Raw genomic sequence first — 23,900 nt, forward strand, 5'->3', positions numbered from 1 at the left:
TGGAGTGACTCTGCCCGCTCTGGAAGCTTGCTGTGGCCAGACAGCCTCTCCACTTTCTCTAGTCACATGTTTTTCAAAGTAACAGGAAAAACATTTTAGTTCATCAGTCAGCATCTTAGAAGTGGTTAGTAAGAGCTCAGTCCTAAAGACTACTTGTTGGTGAACTAATAAAGATGACTTTCTGAAATGGCAAAGTTAGGAACAGACTGCAGACAATCATTTCCAATCTTCTTTCTGTTTCAACATGCCTGATTAGAATAAGGAAGAAGGGGAGTAGTTGCAGGGGGATCACTTAAGAAATTTTTCCTGAGCCAACAACTAACATTCTCTGAACTCTAGGTACCAGCTTGGTCGGTCTTTTTTTTTACCTGAGTGGTAAGAATCGAGTTTTGTATAGAATGGCTCCCAGCGTCCACTGAACCTCTCGGTCATACACCAATTGGGCTGTCCGCAGATTTGGGTAGTCGTAGGGAAAGTGGAATCCTTCATGTAGGACTTGGTACATCCAAGCTGACTTAAAACACTGATATCTGAGTTGTGACCAAAAAAAATTAAAAAAAAGAAAAAGAATTCTAATGCTTTTCTTTACAATAAGCCATGTATGGCCACTGGATGTCAAAAGATCTGCCTGTCTCAGATTCGCCTTCCTCACCTCTACATGGATCTAAATTTGAATTGACTTCATCTTACCACAAATGATATTGTGGCTGAGTTTCTCTTTATCTTCCTTCCTTCCTGCCTGCCTTCTTCCCTTCTTCCCTTCCACCCTTCCTCCCCTCCTTCCTTCCCCACCTTCAGAGAAGATGTTGAAATATGTACAAATGTAACTATATGCTCTCTGGGATTTGCTTCAAAATAACTCAGTTGTTAAGAGGCAGGTAATGGGTAGGAAGACAACATTGGCCAGGAGTTAATAACTCTTGTAGAGAAGCTGGGTGATAGAGCATGGGAATTCATTTTTCTATTTTTGTTTACATTTTTAGAAATTTTTTGAACATTTATAAAATGTGAAGACCAATAAGTCAAATTAGCAAAATGTTGAGAGTTGTTGAAGCTAGGTGACAATTACATGTTACTATTCTAATTTTCTTCATGTTTGATATTTTCTAGAAAATGTTTAAAAATAAAAAGAACCAACCTTTTGATATCAAATCACTTCGAGAGAATTCTCTTTATTTTTTTATTTTTACTTACTTAGCTATCAATTAATTTATTTAGCAGTACTGTGGATTAAATTGGGGGGGGCTCTCCACCCCTTTTTCGTTTTTCTTTTGAGATAGGGGCTTACCAATTTGCTGAGGCTTGCCTTGAACTTGCAATCCTGCATTCGGCCTCTCAAGTTACTGGGATTATAGGCATGCACCATATACCCTGAGAGAACTCTTTTTAGTAACCACTGGTTGCCCTTGGCTTTGCTAAAATTGGTAACTTTGGCCTTAATCTCTCAGAAAATCAAAATATGAAATAATCAAATTCTCTTTCAACCTAAAATCCAATCTATACTATTGCTTGCCAGTTTCCCATTATAATCTGCCATTCATATTTTAAGGTCATATCTAAGGTGAAATAAGAAGTTACTTACTTGAGTCGATGCTCATCTGCATGTGAAGAAAAGAGGCCATTCTTGAATCTCTGTGTTAGTACAGACCAAGCCATGCCACAGTAATCCTGGAACACCACGAGAAACAGTGCAGCATGACATGGGAGGCAAACTCCCCAACTTCCCCACATCACAGCTGCTGCGCTGCTGGAGTTACCTGTGAGCTACTAGCTGACCAAGGAAAATGGCATATTCATTCACTGAACACTGTGCCCTACCCCTCTTTATTCCCATTGCATCTAAGTCTAGTACAAAGGCAGTCTGAGCTGGATCCTGAGCCTCTTAGGCTTTATAGAGGGTTAAGGTTAGGAGTAGGAATAGCAAAATCAAAGGTAAAAGGGAGCTTCATTCTACTCTATGCAGAGCTGACATGAGGAAGGAGGACAGCTGGAATAGAATGGTTAGAAACCTATCATGCCTGCCTCCATGTTGTAATTCTCACCAAAAGAGTCATTTCTTTTGGTTTGTTAGGGAACAAACATCTACTGAATGTCTACTATGTGCCACATACTATCCCAGGTGCCAAGGGATTGAGCAGTGAAAAAAAGAATTCCTGTCCTCATGAAGCTTACCTTCTTCTGGTAGGAGACAAAAAACAAATATAAATATATACATGCATGCATGCATACACATAGTAATAAGATGACATCAATGCTCAGGGGAAAAACAAAGCAGGAAACCGCGATAAGTCATATGGGAAGAGTTGTAATTTTGGATAGGGTGGCAGGGAAGGTGGCACAATAACATCTAGGTCAGAGTTAAAAAAAAAAGTCAAGGAAGCAAAATCTTCCCTTTTACCTTGGGAAGGTAACTTATTGACATTAGCAACTTGGGTAAGCAATGACTTGAGCCCTTTAGTGTTCAAGGGAACAGAATTTGAAGAAGTTTTGAGATAAGAGAAAGACTCAGGTCATGGACAGTCAGGGACTCCTCGGCTCTGGAAAGGAAAGGGAAAAGAATGTATTCCCAGAGTCTGAAGAGGAAAGAGCAATACAAACCAAGTATTCCACAATCTTCCCTGGGGATTAAGTTTTGGGGATATAATAGCACAGATACTGCAGATACTATTATTTTGGAAGTCTTTTACCAAGAGAATCCTAGAGACTTTTTAAAAACCAGACAGGAAAGAATAAAATATACAAGAGGATAGATTCTTCCCATATATTTCTCTGACAACAGAATTATACAAAAATCGAAGATATGATTCTACAGTTTGGATGTAGAATGTCTCTCAAAGATCTGTGTGTTAAAGGCTTGGTCCTCCCTCTTGGGAGGGGGTGGAGACTTTAAGAGGTATGGCCTAGTGGGAGGTCTTTAGATCATTGGGGGCATGTCTTTAAAGGAGACTGTGGGACCCTGACTCCCTCCTCACTCTCTCTGCTCCCTGACTCATGATGCAAACAGTTCTGCTCCCCACATGTTCATGATCTGCTACCTTACCCCAGGCCCAAAGCAAAGAGGCCAGTTGATCATGGACTGAAACTTAGAACACTGTGAGCCAAAATAAACCTGTTCTCTTTATAAATTGATTATCTCAGGTAGTTAGTTATAGTGAAATGCACTAACAAAAACTCTAAACTAAGGCAGGGATCTACAGAAAGCTGGCTAAGCTTTTACCTATCCAGGTAACTAATGATTTAAGCCTAAAAGATGCTTAAATCCTATATATGTGCATTTTAAATTTGAATAATACTTCTACCATCATTGCTTTTCACATCTTTCTAATATTCTCTAAGTGAGAATATTAGAACATCCCAATCTGTCCTCTTAATAATTCCAAACAAGAGAAAGAAAATAGACCTGCCCACCCATATGACATCATCTCTGAAAGCACATTACAACTGAGACACTGAGCAAAGGGAAAAATAAGTACAATGACACTTTTTGGTCACACACATTAACAAGACTATTAGAAAGTTGGAAGAAAAATCATTAGCAACCACACAATTTTACATCTGGCTGATAAAATGCCCATGGAAACTTAAACTTAATTAATTAATTAATTTTGCAGTGTTGGAGACTGAACACGAGGCCTTATATAAGCTAGGCAAGTGTTAGAAGGCTATTTAGCACAGCAGGTCCTTAACTTCTCTGAGTTCATCTTTTTCTCTAAAACCAGGGCTCATGGTGCCCCACCTGAAAATCAAATAAGCTTACGCATACAAAGCCCTTTTCACAGTGCCCGGCACAAAGGTATGGCTGCTGCCAACATGAGTCATTTTATTATTAATGATTTACCTGAGCAGCCTTGGCAAATGTTGGCCCATGGTAGCGGCCACCGATGCGCAACACATCCTCTGTACAGTAAAAAAACTCAGAGAAGCCGTAGAACTCGCTGTTGTTGAAGTCAATTGGTGACTGGTAAATGCCATTTAGGGAGGCTTTGCTGGTGTTGGAGCGAGCCAGCAGGGGGCTCAGCATGGCCCCACAAGTTGCCCAGTCCCCTTTTCCTCGGATGTGTAGGACCTGGCTATTCCTCTCCACCACATCAGTGAGTCCCACGGGCAGGCAGGGATCCAGAAATGGATTGTCAGGACTCAGGCCTGTCTTCTGGCCCAGCAATCTGTCACAATGACAAAAACACAGCATGAGATTACTGAGCTCAAACATGTATAAGAAACAACAAGCATCACATATATCTCAAGACTGTCTTTCATGCCATCTCTAGAAACAAGGATGTAGTGGAGTATTACCCATGTAGGAGCATCATATGCACATTTAATGTAAGCAAATTAAAATCATAAAAAAAAGAAGAAAAAAATGTGCCAGTGATTAATTTTAGTCAAGCCTATCATCAGCACGTCTCATTCCCAGTGTACAGAAAAATTGGTGATAGAAATCTGCTGTCCTTGATTTGGACTTCATTGCCACATGCCTCCCCAAAGTACAATGTGGTTCTTAATGTTTAAAAACACAACTTTGAGGGGCTGAGGTTGTGACTCAGTGGTAAAGCACATGCCTAGTATGCGTGAGGCACTGGGTTTGATTTTCAGCACCACATATAAATAAATAAAATATAAAAGTCCATCAACAACTACAAAAAAAAAAAAAAAAAACTTCGAGGGGGGACAGTGGGAGGGTTTCCTGAAGATAGGACCACAGCACTGGGATCATGGCAATGCCTGGCTTTGAAAGAGCAGTGCGGGAACAGAACAGACAGAACACCAGTGCCAGGGAGCAACCTGCAGGTCTGGGAGCCTCTGCGTGAAAAGTGGAGGGACAGGATTTGATTCCCTCCATAACCATCACATAATTCTGGTTCTTTAGTCTATGCTTAGCTAGCAATTGTATTCTCAATTGCTATATAGATTAACAGGCAGAGATGACCAAGGATGGAAATTTTGTGGAGACCAAATAAATTTGCCCACTGCAGTTAATTAGTTCCTAAACAGGAAGGTTCAGAAGAATGGACTTCCTGGGATGAAGATGCACCCACAAGTATTAAGGCTGATGGAAGGACTGGGAAGGCGGCAACATAACAGAATACTTAGGAATATCTGGAATCCATTTTAAGACACGTCACCAACTAAAGTAAAACTCAGAAAATTCTTATTAAGAAAAGAGAAGCATGAAGTTTCACATTCCAGGAGGCACAGGTTTCTCTAGTGGATTGGCAGCCACAATAATACATATCTTATACGCCTCAGTCTCACATGACCTAGACACTTGACCAGAAAATAGCAAAGCATGGGAAGGAGATGCAGCCTGGCAAGAAGTTCTGAGGCAGTAGAGAACAGCAAACAGAAAAAAAGAGCAGCAGAACAATAAAGGTGGGACAGGAAGGGGAGGAAAAGTAAGCAACGGTTGTTGAAAAAGAAATGAATCAAAATGGGTATAAAACCTTCATAACAAATATTCTTAAAAGGTGATAGTGCCTTAGGAGTAATCTGAGTACCATGACCTAAATAACACTTGTGTGGACCTAACAGCACTTTCAGAATAAAACACACTGCTTGATGTGAGCATAATCATCAATAATCCTGGACACCAGAATTCTCCCAAAGCACCCTGAACTCTTGGTGATTGAAATTTGCAAAATTCAGAAAGACTTACAAGAGAATATTTCTTCAACATGCTCTAAATATAGGATAATTGCGTGTTATAGAGAAATTATTACAGTACTTTTTCTAGCTAAATAAAGTAAATTATAATAATAATAGTAATAATAATTTTATGATGGAAAAGAACTGTTTTCTTATATGCTTTCCTTCAATATGCATAATAATAAATAATTTTAAATACTCCAAACAACCACTTCACAATTGTTTATTATCGTCTAACTGGTTCATCTGGAACTCAAAAGAAGAACTGGTGATCTGTCCAAAAAAAACTGGCTATTTTAGAACTTAACAAGAAATCATTTTAAGTTAATTGTAATTACACATTTTAAGTTAACTGTAATTGCTTTTTACAATTTGTGCACACTACAAACCTGACTCTCATATGAGATGACTCTCTCCACTATAAGTCAACAATCATGTTTTGAGCACCACCATGTAGAAGGAACTGCGGGGGGTACATCATACTACATATTTTAAATTAGACGTTTATTAGCCTCACTTATCCCATGATACCGTATCTGGATGTGGAACACAGTGAGAAACCACAATAAGCTACTGTACCTTTTTATAAGTTCTAATAACAAAGAACACAGTACACCCCAGTCCAGGCCAGATGGGGCTGCTGATAAAGGGTGTCTAAGTGAGAAATCTAGCCTACTGGCAGGGATGGTTGGAAAGAAGAAGGAAGCAGGATGTGAGAATATTTCTTCCTGATATTTGTGGCCTAATGACACTGTTTTAGAAACTTGGATCTCATGTCCAGTATACCTGTTTTTATTAAGAGTTTCATTCAGCACAAGGTCTTCATAGCGCTGCCGGGCAAAGTTGCCTCCAAAACCCAGAAAAGTTGTGACATAAACCCTATACACATGTTCGGTGTGTTGCACATCACAGCCCAGGTTGAACTCAGCCAGCAGAATCTTGGCAGCTTCTTCCTACAATACAATGTTCAAAAAAGGAGAGAAATTTTAGTTTTCATTGCTTTCTAGAAAGCTATTAAACACTTGCAATATACTTGCATAGAATATTCATTTTCTATGAAGACTACTCTTTAAAATGTCTTATACCATCCTTTCACCCTCATAGCATTAATTTAGATAAAAAACATAAAATGACAAGACTGCACCAAAAAGTACAAATTAGAGGCCAAGCTGGAGACTAAAACCAAATTAGAGACTCAAACACTATTTGCAGTATAGGAGGTAGAATTATTACAATGGATGTCATTTTCTGACAGGCACTTTGTATTTTCCAATTCTCAACAATGGTAATGGGCTATTTTCATAATCAGGAAAAAATCCTTTAATAAAAAAGGAATTTGGGGGATCATCATGAGTTCTATTCTAGGGTCTTTTCTAAACTAGTCAAGAAGATTTAATATTCTCTGTGACAAGTTTGGGCACTGGAAAATTTCAATCTTATTTTACCTCCAAAGAAAAAAATATTCTTTCTCTTCTCTCTCTCTATCAATCTCAAGTGCAGAGGTCAAATTAATTATATACCTCAGCAGATGGCTCATTGTCATGACAAAGCCCCTTTTGTGTTTTATTTGTTCCTGCTTATGCTCATACCCACTCCCATTCCTACTCCCTGTAACAAGCAACCATTCTAATATGCTTAAGATGTAATTTTTTATGTGTATTATTAAAAAACAGAGATTACTGATTTTGATTGTATTTGATTGTGAAAATGCTACTACACCCAGCAATTCTGTTCCTAAGTATATACTGAAGAGATCTGAAATGTATGTCTACATAAAAATGTGTCCATGAATGTTCACAGAAGTATTATTAATAGCCAAAAAATGGAAGCAACTCAATGTCCATCAACTGATGAATGGATAGACAAAACACAGCATGACTGTACAAGAGAATGTTATTTAGCCATATAAAGCAAAATGGAGCACTGACACATGCTACAACATAGTTGAACCTTGGAAGCATTCTGTTGAATAAGAGGCAGACAGAAATGGCCATACTGTGTGATATTATTTATATGAAAGACTCAGAATAGGCAGTCCATATGAGACAGGAAGTAGACTAGTGGCTGCCAGGGATAGGGAGAGGGGAGAAGGGAAAGTAAGTGCCAAGGAATATGGGGTTTCTTTGTGAAGTAATGAAAATGTTCTGAAATTCAAAAATGATGGTTGAACAATTTTGTGAATATGAATACCTCTGTGAATTGTACTGCTATGGTTTGAATCTGAAATGTCCCCCAAAAGCTCATCCACTTTTTCCTTCCTTTTTAACTAAGCACTAAGATCCATCTTTAAGAGCCATTATAACTAAGCACTAAGATCCATCTTTAAGAGCCATTATATTTCTATACATACATCTAATTCATTGCTTGCTATCCTTTATGTACTAGTATTACTTTCTAAATCTGCACAAGAAGACTTTATGTCTCAGTGCCACTTGTTACCTATTCCTTAGAATCAGAATCATGCATTCATTTTATCTATGGCATACATACTATCAAATACAGACTAAACAGTCTCTTAACCAAGTTAGTCCCCCAAATCTCCAACCCTAGCAAAAACATCTCTGCTGACTCACATTTCCAATAGTCCTATGGAAATTCTAACACATATGTTCTTTGCAAATCTCACACTCAACACACCCAGAAATGAACTCATTGGTCTTAGTACAAAGAGCTAGATGACCAGACAGATGCTCTCATCCAGACCTCTCCTGACTTTACTGTTTGTTCAGCATCAGCCCTGCCCTCTCCCCGTGTGCCTTTACTCAGCCTTGGGTTCCTTGGCCTTAGAGTTTCTATCCAGGACTCTCAGCACCACTGGCCATCCTTCCCTCCCTTAGGCACACCACCACAACCAGTCACTCAATGACACTGGTTTTTCACTCCTAGAAATCTGTCTCTCCCTTCCATTTCCACTTACATTGCTTAGTTCAACCACTTACCACTTCACACTTCAGGCTCTCTGACCTACATTTCTTTCTCCCACTCACATCAAAATTATTTTCCTAAAAATCAGATCAGATCAATCAACATGGTTGCAAAACTCAGAGCTCAGATGAAGCTCCAGAGCTTGTTTCATGATGAAACAGGCCTATGTGACTGCCCTACTCAAAACCTTTGCTGGTTCCCCACTATCTACAGAAACGAAAACCAAGTCCCTAGGATGACACCCAAGACTCCTGATGGTAGAATTCCATCTTATCATTCCATTGCCACACCTGAAAATCCCATGCTGCTAGTCACCATTCCCTGGACATTCTGGCTTTTTGCTGCCTTCTGTGCCTCCATACATACTGTTCCATCCATGCAGATGGCCTTCCTTCAAAAGGCCTACTATCATGCAAAAGCCTACTATCATGCTAGGCCCGTCCCTCAACTGTCATGTGGCCAGCATGGCTCCCATTTAAGCCTTGAAAATGGGGCTGACCCTGCCAGTCCCCATATTGCCACAGCTCTCTGTTTAAACCAGCGAATCTCAACCAGGGGTGATTTCCACTTCACCCTCTCAAGTAGACATGTGGCAATGTCTGGAGACACCTGTGACTGTCGCAACTGAAGGGGCAAGGATTGTTAACAGCATTTGGTAGAGGCCACAAATGCTGCTAAACATCATAAGATACATAGCCACTCACAACAAAGAATTGTCAACCCAAAATGTCAATAGCATCAGGATGAGAAACCCTGATTTGACTCAAATTACAGCACAGTATGGTCTACCTAGAATCATTGGCTGTCTCCAATGACAAATTAAAAGTTTTGGGAGGCAGTATAACAAAGATATTCTATTTCTTGCACATAATAGATGAAATATTCTCTATGATGAAACATTCTTTACATTCTAGTTGGGTAAGGAACATAAAAGGACAGAATAGAATCATTAGTAAGGGGGAAGGGAATAGCATTTCTTGGAGACGGGGCATGTATCAAATACTGTCTCTAGGATTTACATGCATTGTATTTACTCCTCAGGCAGCCCTGGGAAATAGATGCTTAATGGTAACTGCTAAAATGTATCAAACACTTATCATAAGCTGGGCAGTTTGCTAAGTGGTTCACACATTCTTACAATTTTATGAGGTAGATGCTATTTTCATGCCTTTTTACACATGAGGATACTGAGGCTCAGGGAGGTAACTTACTCAAGATAAGAATTTGGACCCAGGCAGGGTGGCCTAAGTCCAAAGACAGTGTTTTTCCTTCTCAAATATTTGCATTTCTAACTGACTTTCCATAAAATGCAAAATACCTGTTTTGGAGGAAGGACAGAGGTTGAGGTAGGAACTTCATAAGCAATTTGGAGAGAGGCTCCTCCCATATCCAGTATCCCTACAGTCCTTCTGCGTCCTGTTGCCGATTCCTGAGAAGCCTCGGCATCTGACTCTGAAATGAAAGAGAACAGAGGGGCTCCAGTAATAAAAAACTAAAGTCAAAACTGAAGAGACCCCTCAGCCCAGCAGTCACTTAAAAATTTGAAAGCAAAATAAATTAATCTATCAACTATATATTACAGAGAAGAGTTATTTCAAGTGACTTAAACATATTTGGACAATTTTTACAGAGTGGATTATAAAAAACAAATGAGATAAACATTAAACTGTATTCTAGTAGTCTTAGTACTAATAATATTATTGGTATTATTATTTGAAAACTATTAAACACATATTGCAGGAAAAAACAATATGTTACTATTTTCAGGGACAAAGATTTAGCATAAAAGAAAAAAGCATACAAAGAAATTAAATACATTAAATATTTATTTTAAGTATAAAATCAAAGAAATGAAATAATCTTATAATCTTAAATATGAGTTGGAAAAATCACTATGAACTCGTGATTTATTTTTCTCTTTCTTAAAAAGGTATTTCCTACCTCTGTTCACTGAAAAGTTTTAGAAGTAATGATTACCCAGGAGCAATAAGCACTTCTGGTATCTAAGCCAAAATCTTCAAATATTATTTTCCACTAACATTTTCCACTAAAAGAAAACAGATTTCCTCAAAAAAAATTGCCAATGCCAGGTCTAGGGTAGAAAGTATACAAAGCAAGCATGGGACACTTTGGTATACCAGATAGCAAGGGAAACACAAGAGCACTGGGATCATGTAAAAAGGATACAGGAGACTAGGGATCTAGTTTAGTGGTAGAGTGCTTGCCTAGCATATGTGGGGCCCTAGGTTTAATCCCTGACACAAGAAGAAAAGGGAGGTACAATAACCTAGGTGCAGCAGCACACACCTATAATCTCAGTGACAAAGGAGATTGGGACAGGAGGATCACAAATTCAAGGTCAGCACTGGCACTGAGACTCTCTCTCAAATTAAAAAAAAAATTTATAAAGGGCTGGGGATTCAGCTCCGTGGTAGTGACCCTGGGTTCAATCCCCAGTAACACACAGGCACAGACACACACACACACAGTGCAGAAGCCAACCTAAAGATGTTTTAAAGAGAATAATATCATGAGCTTTCTTCATTCGTGTATTTATTTTGGTGGTGCTGGGGATTGAGCCCAGGGCCTTACACACGCTTCCATCACTGACCCACCACACCTTCAGACCTGATATGATGGGCCCTAATGCATCAAATACATTGAAGTCCGGTTCAATCCCTAGCACCAAGAAAAAATTATGACAGTTAAAAAAAATTCATTGATTACCTTTGGAAGTTGCTAGAACACCAATTTATTATTCAAAAACTTCATAAATAAAGGAAAGGAATCAAAGATTTTCCCAATTAACTGTATTTCAAGATAATCAAAAGAACTGATGAAGAAAAAGTTCATTATGTAAAATCCCAGCTGTTAAGTGCAAATAAAACAACAGAAAACCACTATTTTGAAACCTCTAATGAAAACACTTATCTAAGCAATGGATGCAATTGGTTACAACAACCATTAGGTGAAAGGTGGATGAGGAATTTCTGTAAGAGATCAGGCTGACAATATCTCATCAGTCTGAACATGACTAACAGGGGAAGAACCAGACATGATGAAATTCCTGATGCAATGTAGTAGGAAGCACAGCACCATCTGTGATTTTTTTCTCTGATTTATTCTTATAGATGAATCAAATCTCAGTCTAATCAAGCTTCTGTATCTAACCACCAGTAGACAGGACATATAAAGGAGGGGTGAGAAACATTTCACAAACATTAACCAAATCTGGATGCAGCAATTCATTCTATCAAATGACCCGATTTGGTCTTTCTTTTTTAATGAATGGTTTGCAAAAAAGATGGAGGAATGGGATGGTCAAATTAACTGTTACAGATTAAAAGAGATTACAGAAGTATATCAATCAAATGCAATATGTGACCCCTGATCAGATTCTAATTTGAACAGGTCGACTACAAATAAACATTCTTGAGAAAATCATTTAAAACCTACCCAGATATTAGATAAGTACTGGGCACTATCAGAAATTGTTAATTCTGTTATGTTTTAAAATGGCATTGTGGATATGTGTTTTTGTTTTGTTTTGAAATTTTTTATCTGTTAGAGATACTGAAATATGTGAAGACAAAATGATATAGGTAGGGTTTGCTTTAAAGAACCCAGTGAGAGGGGCTGGGGTTGTTGGCTCAGTGGTAGAGCCTTGCCTAGCATGTGTGAGGCCCTGACTTCAATACTCAGCACTGCATATAAATAAATAAAATTTAAAAATCCATTGAAACTAAAAAAAAAAAATGAGGGAAAGAACTTCAAAAAAAAAAAAAAAAAAACCAACAAGGGAGAAAACATGTTATGTGGAGAAAGTATGGAAACAACAAAAGACACAATGTTAGTAACTATTGTCTGGGTAATGGATCTATGGAAGTTCATTTTATCATTCACTCTCCTTTTATGAATGTTTGAAACTTTTATATTAAAAACATTTCACATTAAAAAGAAATAAAAGAAAAAAATTAGGACTAGAAAATGAAGCAGCTTAAGTTTTAAAAAAGAAACACAACTGAAAATTAGAACTTATAAATTACTGACAGATTATGACTTAAAACCTTCAGCCCTTAAAGAATTAAGCTAAGAAGAGAATTTTACTCACCATCCTCATGGTCAAATCTTCCCAAAACAAAGTTGATTCCAATCCACGCATAAACCCCTAAGTGAAAAATACAAAAGCCCTGGCTTAATTCTCTACTGCTATACTAAGTATACACCTCTCCCTCGGGCAACTCTTTCCCTCATTTTCTTAGGAAAAAAGTAATCGCAGTATTTTATTCTACACTCTCAGTGCATGAATCTTAAACCTTTTGCTTCATGATTTCCCCTTTTTAAAATTTGTATCTTCTAAATTCCTATAATGAATAAGAATTAATTATAAAAATAAGTGTTGAAAAATGTAAATCCTGGAGTTCTGTTTCTGGGCAAGATGGAGTAAGCACACTTCACCCTATCTCCCTATGGATGCAAATATACACTAGATGGAGTATACGGAGCAGCTCTGTGAGAACTCTGAAGGTAAAAGACAGTGGGTACATTGAGAAAGAGACCAGAATTTAAAGTGCCCCAAACCAGTAGTGAGTCTCCCATTTCTTTCTCCTTAGATGTTACTTGACCCGGACTCAAAAGCAGCTTGAAACAAGGAAGTATGTACCGGTGGACAGAAAGAATAAGATTCCTGGTCCAAGAAGCAAAAAGAGGAACTTCAAAGGTTCAAAGAGTAAGGAAAATTCTCTCTCTCTCTTTTTTTTTTCCTTTGCTGTGTTTCCTCCTAACTCAGGCAATCCTTCGACAATAGAGGTGCAGTTGGGGTAGGTACCTAAATGGATGTGCATTCTCCTCTCTGGTCAGAGGAGCTATGGCTTCAAGCATGTGGGACAAATTCATATTGCTTATTTTTCTCCCTGTGTCCTACCATCACTTGGCCCTGGAAGCAGATGCAATCATGGAAAGTGCTTCACCGTGAACAAATTAGAAGCCTGGTTTTCTGACCAGAGAACCATGAAAGTGATCTCCAAGGAAGCAGAAAGTGTCAGGAACATTGCAAGAGTAGTGTGTAAAGTTGTTTATGGAATCCTTGGCTCACCTCCAAGGTACACGTGCATGAATCTGACACTAAACAATACACCAAAGGCTTTCAGAACTGAACCACAGGATAGGCCACTGTTCCAGACTGCTGCTGGCTGACACACACAGGACAAATCCAAATAGCAGTGCCAAGTCTTTGAATAATGAACTAATTGGGTCACAGCCCACAGAAGGTAAGGAAGAACTTGAGCTTGAACTTACCAAGTTGACTGCCCATTAAAATTTTTTTAAAAAAAAATCAATGTTTTCTTTAAGATTTAAACAGGACTCAGAGTCTCATAATATTCAAAATGTCCAAGATACAATACAAAATTACTTGGCATAAAAAGACCCAGGAAAATCTCAACTGATAAGGGAAAGGAAAGTTCAAAAATGCCAACCCTGAGAAGACATGTGCATGGGAATTATCAGACAAAAATATTAAGGCAGCTATATAACCAAGAAATATGAGTAGTCTTACAATAAAGAGAAAGCACGTCTCAGAAAATAATAGAATATTAAGAAGAAAATTCAAATTTTAGGATTGTAAAATGCCAACATTGAAATTTAAAAAGGAAAATCTTTTCCCTCCTCCTTGATAAGAAATGAAGACAATTCATCACACTGCTCACATTTGGACAACTCTGCCCCAAAGTACAAACCAAATAGCATAAGCATATAGGGTAGTATCAAAATTGCACAGTAACTTCAATAAAGGAAAAGTCTATAACAAAACAGAAGTAATTCATCTGATTTTCCTCTGAAATTGAAGTCCCCCCTTACTTTTGTCTAATAATTTGCTTTCCATCTGAATTTGGCAAACTCAATACAACTCCCAGAACTGTTTTCACAAGTACAGTTAGCTAACCAAAGATTCATTTGGAATCATCATTAAATACTAATAAAGTCCAAGCGCAATGCTTAAAACCAGATATAAATCTATGATTTTTTGAGAAACAGCAGCCTCAAAGTTACAAATGCAAAATATAAAAATAAACCATACAACACAATCAAGAAAATTCTTGACAGGAAAATAAAAATCAGATGTATAAAGTAGTCCTAAACACCATCTAGAGAGTTGAGGCCATGGGAGGCTGAGAAGTGATGCAGCTGTACCCCTCCAGGCCCGTACCTTCCTGTTTCCCAGAGATCACTTCTGCCTGAGACTGCGAAAAGAGGAAGTCAAACTCCAGTGGTAAATCTTTCACTAGGTCAGCCAAGATAGCCAACTGCTTCCTGCAAAAAAGAACAAAAATCCAAAAGTTAATCGTTAACTCTCTTCTCAAGAGGCTGAGATGGGAAGATCACTTGAGCCCAGGAGTTTGGGGCTGACCCTGGGCAACAGAAGATTCCAACTCTTAGAGAAAAAACAAAACAATGAAACCTCTCTTCTCACACATTGCCTCAATTCGTCCTTCTCCTGTATGATGTCACTGTTCACTCATCTCATCCACAGCCCTGCTTCTATTTGGTACCTCCTTCGATTTCAAAAGTTTAAACTGCCTCCAAAGTTAGACCCTACATTAAAGGCAATATAGTAATAGTAATACTTTCCCCTTATGTAATGTTATAACTCAAATGGTGCTAAAAGATAAGACAATGGATCTCTGCCATGCAGAGGGTGAGTATAAATAAACTATAGGAAACTGTGGCAGCTTTGTAATCCATAATATAAATGTAATTACATTATTCCTAACCACTATGAAAGATATAAATTAAGGACCAGCCTCAAATCTGACACAATACAGAAATAATGCCAGCTCTACCAACCAAGAAATACTATTAGTTCCACTGGTTTTTATATAATCCTTAACATATTAACTTTTTACTTTCCTTTTCCATATTTCAAGGGTTGACTTTTTTTTCTTTATAAAAACCTTATCACTGAAAAACGGAGATAAGGTTCAAAATACAAAGGTCATAAACATTTCCAATTTGAGGATGACATTTGAAATAGTTATCTATAAAGTTGTTTTTCCTCTCTTAAGTATGTTATAATTATTATAAGACAAAGGAAAGCAAAGAAACAAAGCAGAAAATAATAATATGAACATAGGGAAACTGTTAGTGAAAAAATGAGACCAATATCTTGGATTCTTAAAATTATTCATTACAAAAATATTCCAGGCTCAGATAGTTGTCAGAATGACTTAATGAACAATGCTTTTATAGCACTGAAGTGTGCAGAATTATACTTGGGTTAATAATCTTCTCATATAATTTATGTACAATTTCTAAAAAAGGTCACTGTTACATATGTTAAATTCTTACAAGAAATTCACATGGGAAACAAGAGGGACTATTTGTCCCTCCCAATTGAATATGCTTCTAAACTGCCCAGAAGAGAGAGCTTGCTGGGTTTGGTATTGATATGGAAGAATGGGCACCAACTCACACTGCTGTTTAGAATGTAAATAACCAACACCACCTTTCTAAAGAGCAATCCATGACTGTTCTAAAATTTTATATGTGCTTAACCTTTGATTCAGCTGTTATGCTTTTAGAAACTCATCCCAAGGAATAAAGAGAGGGATATTGCAGCATTATTTGTTTATAACAATGACAAATTAGAAATAACATAATAAAATAGATGTTGGTTAAATAACTCATGGTACATCCTTACAAGGTTATACTATACAAATGTTAGAAGAAATGAGGTCAATTTATATCTGTATGTATTCGCATGAAAAGATTCAATATATTTTGTTGAATTCTAATAGGTTACAAAAAATATATATTATATGATCCCATTTATGCTAAAAACAAAAGCTCTTCCTATATTGTACAGGAATAGAACTTTCGTTTTCTAAAATTCAATATTATTTTTTGTTTTTTTAAAAAGCTTAATAGCAAAACGTTGTTAACTGTTGAAGTTGGGTGGTAGGTAAAATGGACTTACTGTACTGTTCTCTCTACTTTTATATACATTGGAAATTTCCTATAATTTTTTTATTAAACCCTGTATTACCTTTGTAATTTTATTATGGGTATTTCTTCTAGAAAATAAAAGGGAAGTAGAAAAAATTTTGTTAGGTCCCTGGCAAAGAAATAAAACCAAGTACTAACAAATTTAAAACAGTCTATATGATTCAACTCCACATTGAATACTCTTCACAAATGCTAATAAAATAGCAAAACATTAATCATACAAAACAGATTCTTGCAGTGATATCTGCACTTGTGTCAACAACTAGCTTGGCCTTAGAGGCAGCAATGATTTCATGAAGCCCAGAACAGATGTATGCATTATTGAAAGAAGTGATCAGAAAACAAGAAGGCAATTTTTTTAAAAAAAGTTCTTAAGATAAAATAAATATTAAAATTCAGAGCATCCACACTGATAGCTAGCATCACAAATGGAGTGAAGTTAAGCTACACAGTCGCTTTTGTTTCAATGGAAACTTCTTTGACCACGGCAATGCTGGGCAGTGCCAGAAGAGGTAATTGTCTCCTTGGCTCCAGACACAAAAAAGGTGGCCAAACCACCAACCAGGTTCCACTACCTCACCCTGCTGACTCTGCCTTTTTGACCTCTAAGTCAGGTTTTTCTCTAGCCTTCCTTCCAATTCTTTGGTTATGAGACCTCTGGCCATTCTCTGACTCTGATATGGCATTCCCATCTTGTGTCATTCATACACTTCCCACAGTTTCTAAAATTTTTAAACAATGTGAATATTACCTGTGTCAAAAACAAACATTCTGAATTGCATACACAGTATGATTACAACTTCATAGGAATTATATATACATATACAGAAAGAAGAAATTGGGACAAAATGAAACAGTTTTGACAGTAGGATTGTAAAGTTTTTGTTTGGTTTGGTTTACTTTTAATATTTCCTTTAGTGACATAAGGTTGTAGCTATAATATTTAAAGTTTGGTTTTAAAATTAAATAAAAATAAGATGCATCTTTTAAAGGAACAAGATACATGGTGAAATCAACAAGGAATCAGAAGACCACTCATGTTGACAGTTATATAAATAATCTGCTTCTCAACAATAAATCAGACAGCAAACCTCTAATTATGAGTCTAAACAAAAGGAAAGACGTCCACCCAAATGAGTGTTGGCATGTGTTATGTAATCTGGCAGGTCCAGCATAAGCAGTGTGAGCCTAATACGTATGGTTGAGGTTTTTCTTGTTGTTTTTAGAAAAGAAAGGCCAAGGATAAAATTGAAATTTGTGGAAAAGGGAACTGCTATTTACCAACAGAAAATATTTAAGCTAATAAATGCCTGCTGTATATAAGACTACAAATATTCCTGGAGCCTGGGTTCTAAAGTTAAGGTTGGCAATGATCTTCTTAATATGCCACCAAAAGCACAGGCAACAAGGCAAAAATAAATAAATGAGACTATATTGAATTAAAAAGGTTTTCACAGCAAAGTAAACAACAGAGTGAAAAATTCTTGCAAAACTATATATTTGATAAGGGGTTAATCTTTAAAACATAAAAGTGCTCTTAAAACTCAATAGCAAACCAAACAAAACCAACTAAATAACCTGATTTTAAAATGAGCTAAGGACCTGATTAGACATTTCCACAAAGACAAATGAACGAATAAATGGTATAACAAAAAATGCTCGGTCACTACTCAGCAGGGAAACACAAATTGATACCACAATACAATAATCACCTCACACCTGTCAGAATGGCTATTATCAAAGAACAAGACAAGTCATGGCGAGGACATGGAGAAACTGGAGCCCTCACATAGCGTTAGTGGGAATGCAGAGTGGTGCAACAGTCACGGGAAACATGAGGCTCTCCCAAGATGGAAGTGGGGGACTTCATGGTTCAAATTCATCACCATCACCACCATGCCCAACCATCAATCCAAATTAAGAATCCCTAGGGTCACCCCAGATGGATACTGATCCTAAAAAAGCAAATGACATGACGATCATTGGTGAACCACCAATCATTAACAACCAGGCTTTCATCAAAACTGGGTACAGGGCTGGCTCTGCTCTATTTCTGAGCAATGAATCTCTCATGCCACCTGTCAACTCTGCGTGATGTACCCACACCCATCTCCAGACCAGGAACCGGAGGGCGAGGAGTGGAATTGACCTTTCATCCCTCGTGCCACCCGTCTTTCTGTGTCTTCCCAAACCCTGCATCGCACCTCTCAGGGAGAAGCCTCATGCCTGCTGTGCAGAGGATGTAAAGGGGGGTCTCCTTGTGCTTCTTCACAGGCACGTGAGCAGCAGCAAAGCTCAACAGAGGACGAAGGTAATCGCTGGCGTGTTCTGGAGTGTCTGCCATTGCAGAGATTCCTTAAGTAAAATAAAATACTTTCTTTAAAAAACAGATCACATTGGATTCAGAAAGCCTTATCCCATAAGGTTCTGCCTAAGACCCTATGTATTTATTTATTAGAAAGGAAAGCAACAATGAATGCAATACCTCTCCCACTACCCAGACGCCCACAAAAAGGGGGGGGGTTTCTTCTGCCCACTTCTCTTCTATCCTCTTTCATGCCTACAACAGATAAAAGAGATCAACAACAAAAGATAATCTGATTAGTACCTGGCTTGATTTTTTTAACCACAGGTTGGCTATTGCGGTCTCTCATCTGTTTGATATCCAGCAAGTCATGGGGGTTCCCATTATGTCTTGGCCAGAAATACACAAAAATCCGGGAACCACTGCTACCACAGTCCACCACAAGTCCATAATTCAGATTTGGGTCTTCAGTATCTGTAGCTTCAAGCTCCCCTACCCGAGCCAAATACCTAAACGAGGCAAAAAGAGAGATCAACCACGTCCATGAGAAGCATCACCATCTGTTCAAAAATCTTCATTAATTGCCTAACTGTGTTAAGCACACAGTACTATAAGTCCTAATGAAGCAATGAAACAATACTGGCCATATTTACTGCTGCATATGAAGCGACAGCTGGTTGACTTGCCTAGAGGCCAATGAAATTAGATAACTAGTGCTCCCCCCACCCCACATGTTTAGGGCAGTTCTGTAATTGGCTGTACTAACAAATCTTGTACCAAGCACTAAAGAATCTGTAGCCCAGAATAAACTATTGAGTTTTGTTGTTATAAGCCACTAAATTTGGAGGTGGTTTGTTGTGCACATTAGATAACTATGATAATTTTTTCTATTTATCTTTTTGATATGTAAGCACAAAGAATACTGTGGGATGATTATCACTTAATGTATGTGCCTGGTGGACATATTTTTACTGTTTTTTCGGGAGTACTGTTCTTTGTACTTATATTGCTAGAACTACATTAATAAAAAACATTCCATAAAAACAATATTCTTTTTTAAAATCTTTTAAATTATTTTGTGGGTATAAAAATAACGCTAATGTAGGGTATAAAGAATAGAATAAAACAAATGCCTTGTACCCACCAAATCGTTTAAAAAATGAATCAATGCATATTAAAGAAGAGAAAACAGAGTTTCTAGGCCCAAGCACAGGAGTACTTTAGGTTGTTGGTGTTTTTTCAGATTCTCACTTCATGACACCTGGCTGATAGTGGGAAGGTGAAACAAGTGAAGGTGTTACCACCAAACACCAAGTCTGAGCTTCCACCCCATCACTTCTCATGCTGTGTGACCTGTAGCAAGTTTCCTAACTTGTCTCAGACAGTTTCTTCATCTGTAAAACAAGATGAACTAAGAGGAGCTACCAGGGGCTGGGAGTGTAGCTCAACGGTACAGTGTGTGCTTAGGATGTGAGGCCCAGTTTGATCCCCAGCACTGCAAAAAAAAAAAAAAAAAAAGTGTGTGTGTGTGGGAGGCTCTCTATCCTCAGAACACATACCAAGCAGCTAGGCAGTGGTTTGCTGCACAGCTGCTGCTATTGTGATTGACTGGATAAATATTGGGAGAGCAAACAGCAGAAGACTCCTCACAGAAAAGGGCTGAAAAATCCAGAAAGAAAAGAAGAGTTGATAAAATGCTTCTGAGCACTGAAGCTATGATTAATACCAAAATTCCCTCAGAATCTGAAGGCCTGAAAAGTGTAGGTATCACTGACTCTCACTCAAAGGCTTCCAATGACAACGAGGACATAACTGTGCAGTACACAGATTATAATTTTGTCTTCTAAATTCCTTGGGATTTTCATGAGTATTACTATGGATTGAACTAATAATTGTCTGGATACATCTCCTGAGAGTTAGGCTGAATATTTTTCTAAGTACTACACCTAAACTCCCTTCCTTAACTGTGCCCTGCTCATCTAACACTGTCTTTGGAGTTAACTCCTAAAGCCCCAAGGGCCTTATACAGAGGGCCTAACAAATATATTCTGCAAAGCTTTAAGGGGGAAAGAAAAGATTCAAAGTAACAAACACAAAAGGGGCCCATGCAAGTGATTGGCTTGAAGTGTAGGTATCATCAGCTTCACTATAAATCCACTTCCAATCGGAACATTAAGTAACATGTCACATCCCTCAGACCAATCTAGCCTGTTTATTGGTGAGTTCACATTGATATAGACCACAGATTCCTTGTTTTGGAGTAAAACAAACTTAAGGAGAAAAAAAGAGCATTCAGAAATAGTTCTGTAATCAAAAAGAGAAACTGAGCACCTATTCTACTCTACAATGCAAAATACAATTTTTTAAAAATGAGAACACACATATGTGCTTAATATAATGCCATAAATTACTGCATAAGGCAACGTAAGGTATAAGTTTCACCTGGATCTAAAATAGGAGTCTCTGGAAATAAAGCAGGTGGTACAAATCTGTTTCACACTAGAAAGTTTACAATATTCAAGTTCCTATTTCATGCACCTACCCAAACTAATCAAATTACTGGGCTTGTCCTGGGTTCAGAATCCAACAATCAATTCACAACTCACTCCTATCACGTGAAAGCTGGTCGAAGTCTAGGTTCAAGCTACAGAACTCTTGCCAATGCTGACCACATTAGGAGCCACAGATTGAAACAAAAACAGGCAAGATAATACACCTCCAGCCCAAAGTGGCTTCTCACTTCCCATCACAGCGGTCTTTTCACTTCACATGTTTCACAGGTCTTTGCTTTCCTTCTCTGAAAACCACCCACTCTGCTTCGCTTTGCAAGATTCTAGATCCCACCCCTTCCTGCTTTTCTGTAGAACACTGGTTCTCAAACTTTGGGATATCACAACTCCTTTATATTCTTAAAAATCATTGGACACCCAAGAGCTGGTTGTGTACCTCTATCTACATTTAGTATATTACAAAATTAAACACATTTTTTTAAACATTTGTTCCTTCATTTAGATAAAACAATAAATTCATTACATATTAACACTTTATATGTAAATAGGCTACATTTTCTAAAACAAAAAGCAGTTGCAAGATTTGAAGTGGTATTTCATAGTTTTACAAATGTATTTAGTGTCTAGATTAACAGGAAACAGCTAGATTCTTGTATCTGCTTCTGTATTCAATCTGCTATAATATGTTGTTTTGTTTGAAGTATTTCTGTGAAAATCCAGCCTCACATGCGTTGGTGGAAAAGGGAGGAGTATTTTAAATTAAAAAAAAAAAAAAAGTTTAATTCCTGGGATTGAACCTAGGCCTTTAGACAAGTGCTCTACCATTAAATACATCCCAGATCAAGGAGGAATATTTTTAAATATTTTTTTAAGTTGTAGATGGACACATGTCTTTATTTTATTTATTGTCTTTATGTGGGGCTAAGGCTTGAACCCAGGGCCTTATGCATGCTAGGCATGTACTTTACCACTGACCCCAAGGAGAAGTATTTTAATAATACTTTTAGAGATTACTGTGGATATTCTTTGGACACTACCCTATAACTAAAACAAGTAGCATTTCTTAAATTATTTGCAATGGAAATCTAAAACCCTATTCAAGAACTTTTCATTTGGTTTTCAATCTACTGGTTTATCAGGGTGAAGTGTCTCAAGATTGTTAAGTTTGAGGTCAGCACAGGTACTCGAAATAAAAAAAAAAAAAAAAGAAAGAAAGAAAAAGAACTGGGGATGTAGCCCAGAGGTAAAGCGTCTCTGGGTTCAATCCTCAGTACCAGAAAAAAAAAAAAAAATCTACTGTTTTATCTCACACTTTGAGTGGCTATTCCCCAAGCAATAATTTGATAACATCATATACTGGAAAATATTAGTTCACCAAATTATGCAAATCTTCCTAATGTTGACACATATCATTTTACAGTATCATAAACTATGTTCATTAATATCACCACATATCTTAGTCAAAAAAATTTTGTTTTAACTCTTGGAAAATTACCAAATTCAAAACTGCAGTGATAAGTTTTCCAAAATTCTAATTTTTTTTTTTTTTTTTTGAAATTCAACTTTAATCATTGGCAATAAATACTGACAGTTATGATTTGGTGCCTCTATCTTGATTGGTGCTAAGGTACCTCCAATTTTACTCAACATTGCTTTTATACCATCAGAACAAATGTCAGTTGAAAAAGGCAAATACAATGGTCAAGAGGTAGAAGCAACCCAAGTGTCCACCAATGAATAAACAAATGTGGTATGGACATACAATGCAATGTTATTCATCTTTAAAAAGGAAGGAAATCCTTTTCACATGCTACATGAATGAAACTTCAGGACATAATGCCAAGGGAAATACACCAGACATGAAAAGATAAATATTGCATGATTCCACTTATATGAGGTATCTAAAGTAGATCAATTAATAGAAAAAGAAAGTAAAATGGTGGGGACCAGTGGTTGGCAGGAAGGAGAAAAGGGAAGTTGTTTAATGGGTATAAAGTTTCAGATTTGCAAGTTGAAAAACTTCTGGGACCTGTTTCACCACAATGTAAATATACGTAATACAGCTGAATTGTACACTTAAAAATGGTTAAGATAGGGGCTGGGGATACGGCTCAGCTAGTGGAGTGCTTGCCTTGCAAGCGCAAGGCCCTGGGTTCAATCCCACCAAAAAAAAAAAAAGGTTAAGATGAGCAGCACATGGTGGTGACTCAAGAGGCTGAGGATATAGTATAGTGGTAAAGTGCCCTGGGTTCAATCCTCAGTACAAAAAAAAAAAAAAAAGATAAAGATGATAAATTTTATGTTTTTTACCATAATAAAAAATTAAATAATACCTTATATTATTCTGGAAATAGTTTTGGCCTCACAAACTCCTGGAAAGGGTCTCAAGGACTACCAAGGGGGGTTACTTGGCAACTTTATTTACTTTTCTCTCTTAACATCCATCAACTTTTCTACCTATTCCTTCCCTTTTTCCCAGTCCTAAGAAGCTTCTATTCAACAATGCTGACTCT

The 23,900-nt window shown here is 37.4% G+C and overlaps 1 protein-coding gene across 2 annotated transcripts in view; it reads right to left on the minus strand.

Annotated features, from left to right (window-relative positions):
* The window catches only part of ENTPD7 (ectonucleoside triphosphate diphosphohydrolase 7), a 42,737-nt gene that overhangs the window by 8,162 nt on the left and 10,675 nt on the right, over positions 1-23,900 (minus strand). For both annotated transcript variants that reach the window (XM_079138096.1, XM_079138097.1), the window contains 9 exons: positions 19,181-19,386; positions 18,777-18,927; positions 14,777-14,880; positions 12,680-12,736; positions 9,887-10,020; positions 6,430-6,596; positions 3,839-4,163; positions 1,583-1,668; positions 369-530 (listed from right to left, as the gene is read on the minus strand). In XM_079138096.1, coding sequence (XP_078994222.1) covers positions 369-530; positions 1,583-1,668; positions 3,839-4,163; positions 6,430-6,596; positions 9,887-10,020; positions 12,680-12,736; positions 14,777-14,880; positions 18,777-18,927; positions 19,181-19,386 — 1,392 coding nt within the window. The remainder of the gene's footprint in view (positions 1-368; positions 531-1,582; positions 1,669-3,838; positions 4,164-6,429; positions 6,597-9,886; positions 10,021-12,679; positions 12,737-14,776; positions 14,881-18,776; positions 18,928-19,180; positions 19,387-23,900) is intronic.

This window comes from Sciurus vulgaris (genome assembly GCF_902686455.1).
Source record: "Sciurus vulgaris genome assembly, chromosome: 4".
Lineage (NCBI taxonomy): Eukaryota > Metazoa > Chordata > Mammalia > Rodentia > Sciuridae > Sciurus > Sciurus vulgaris.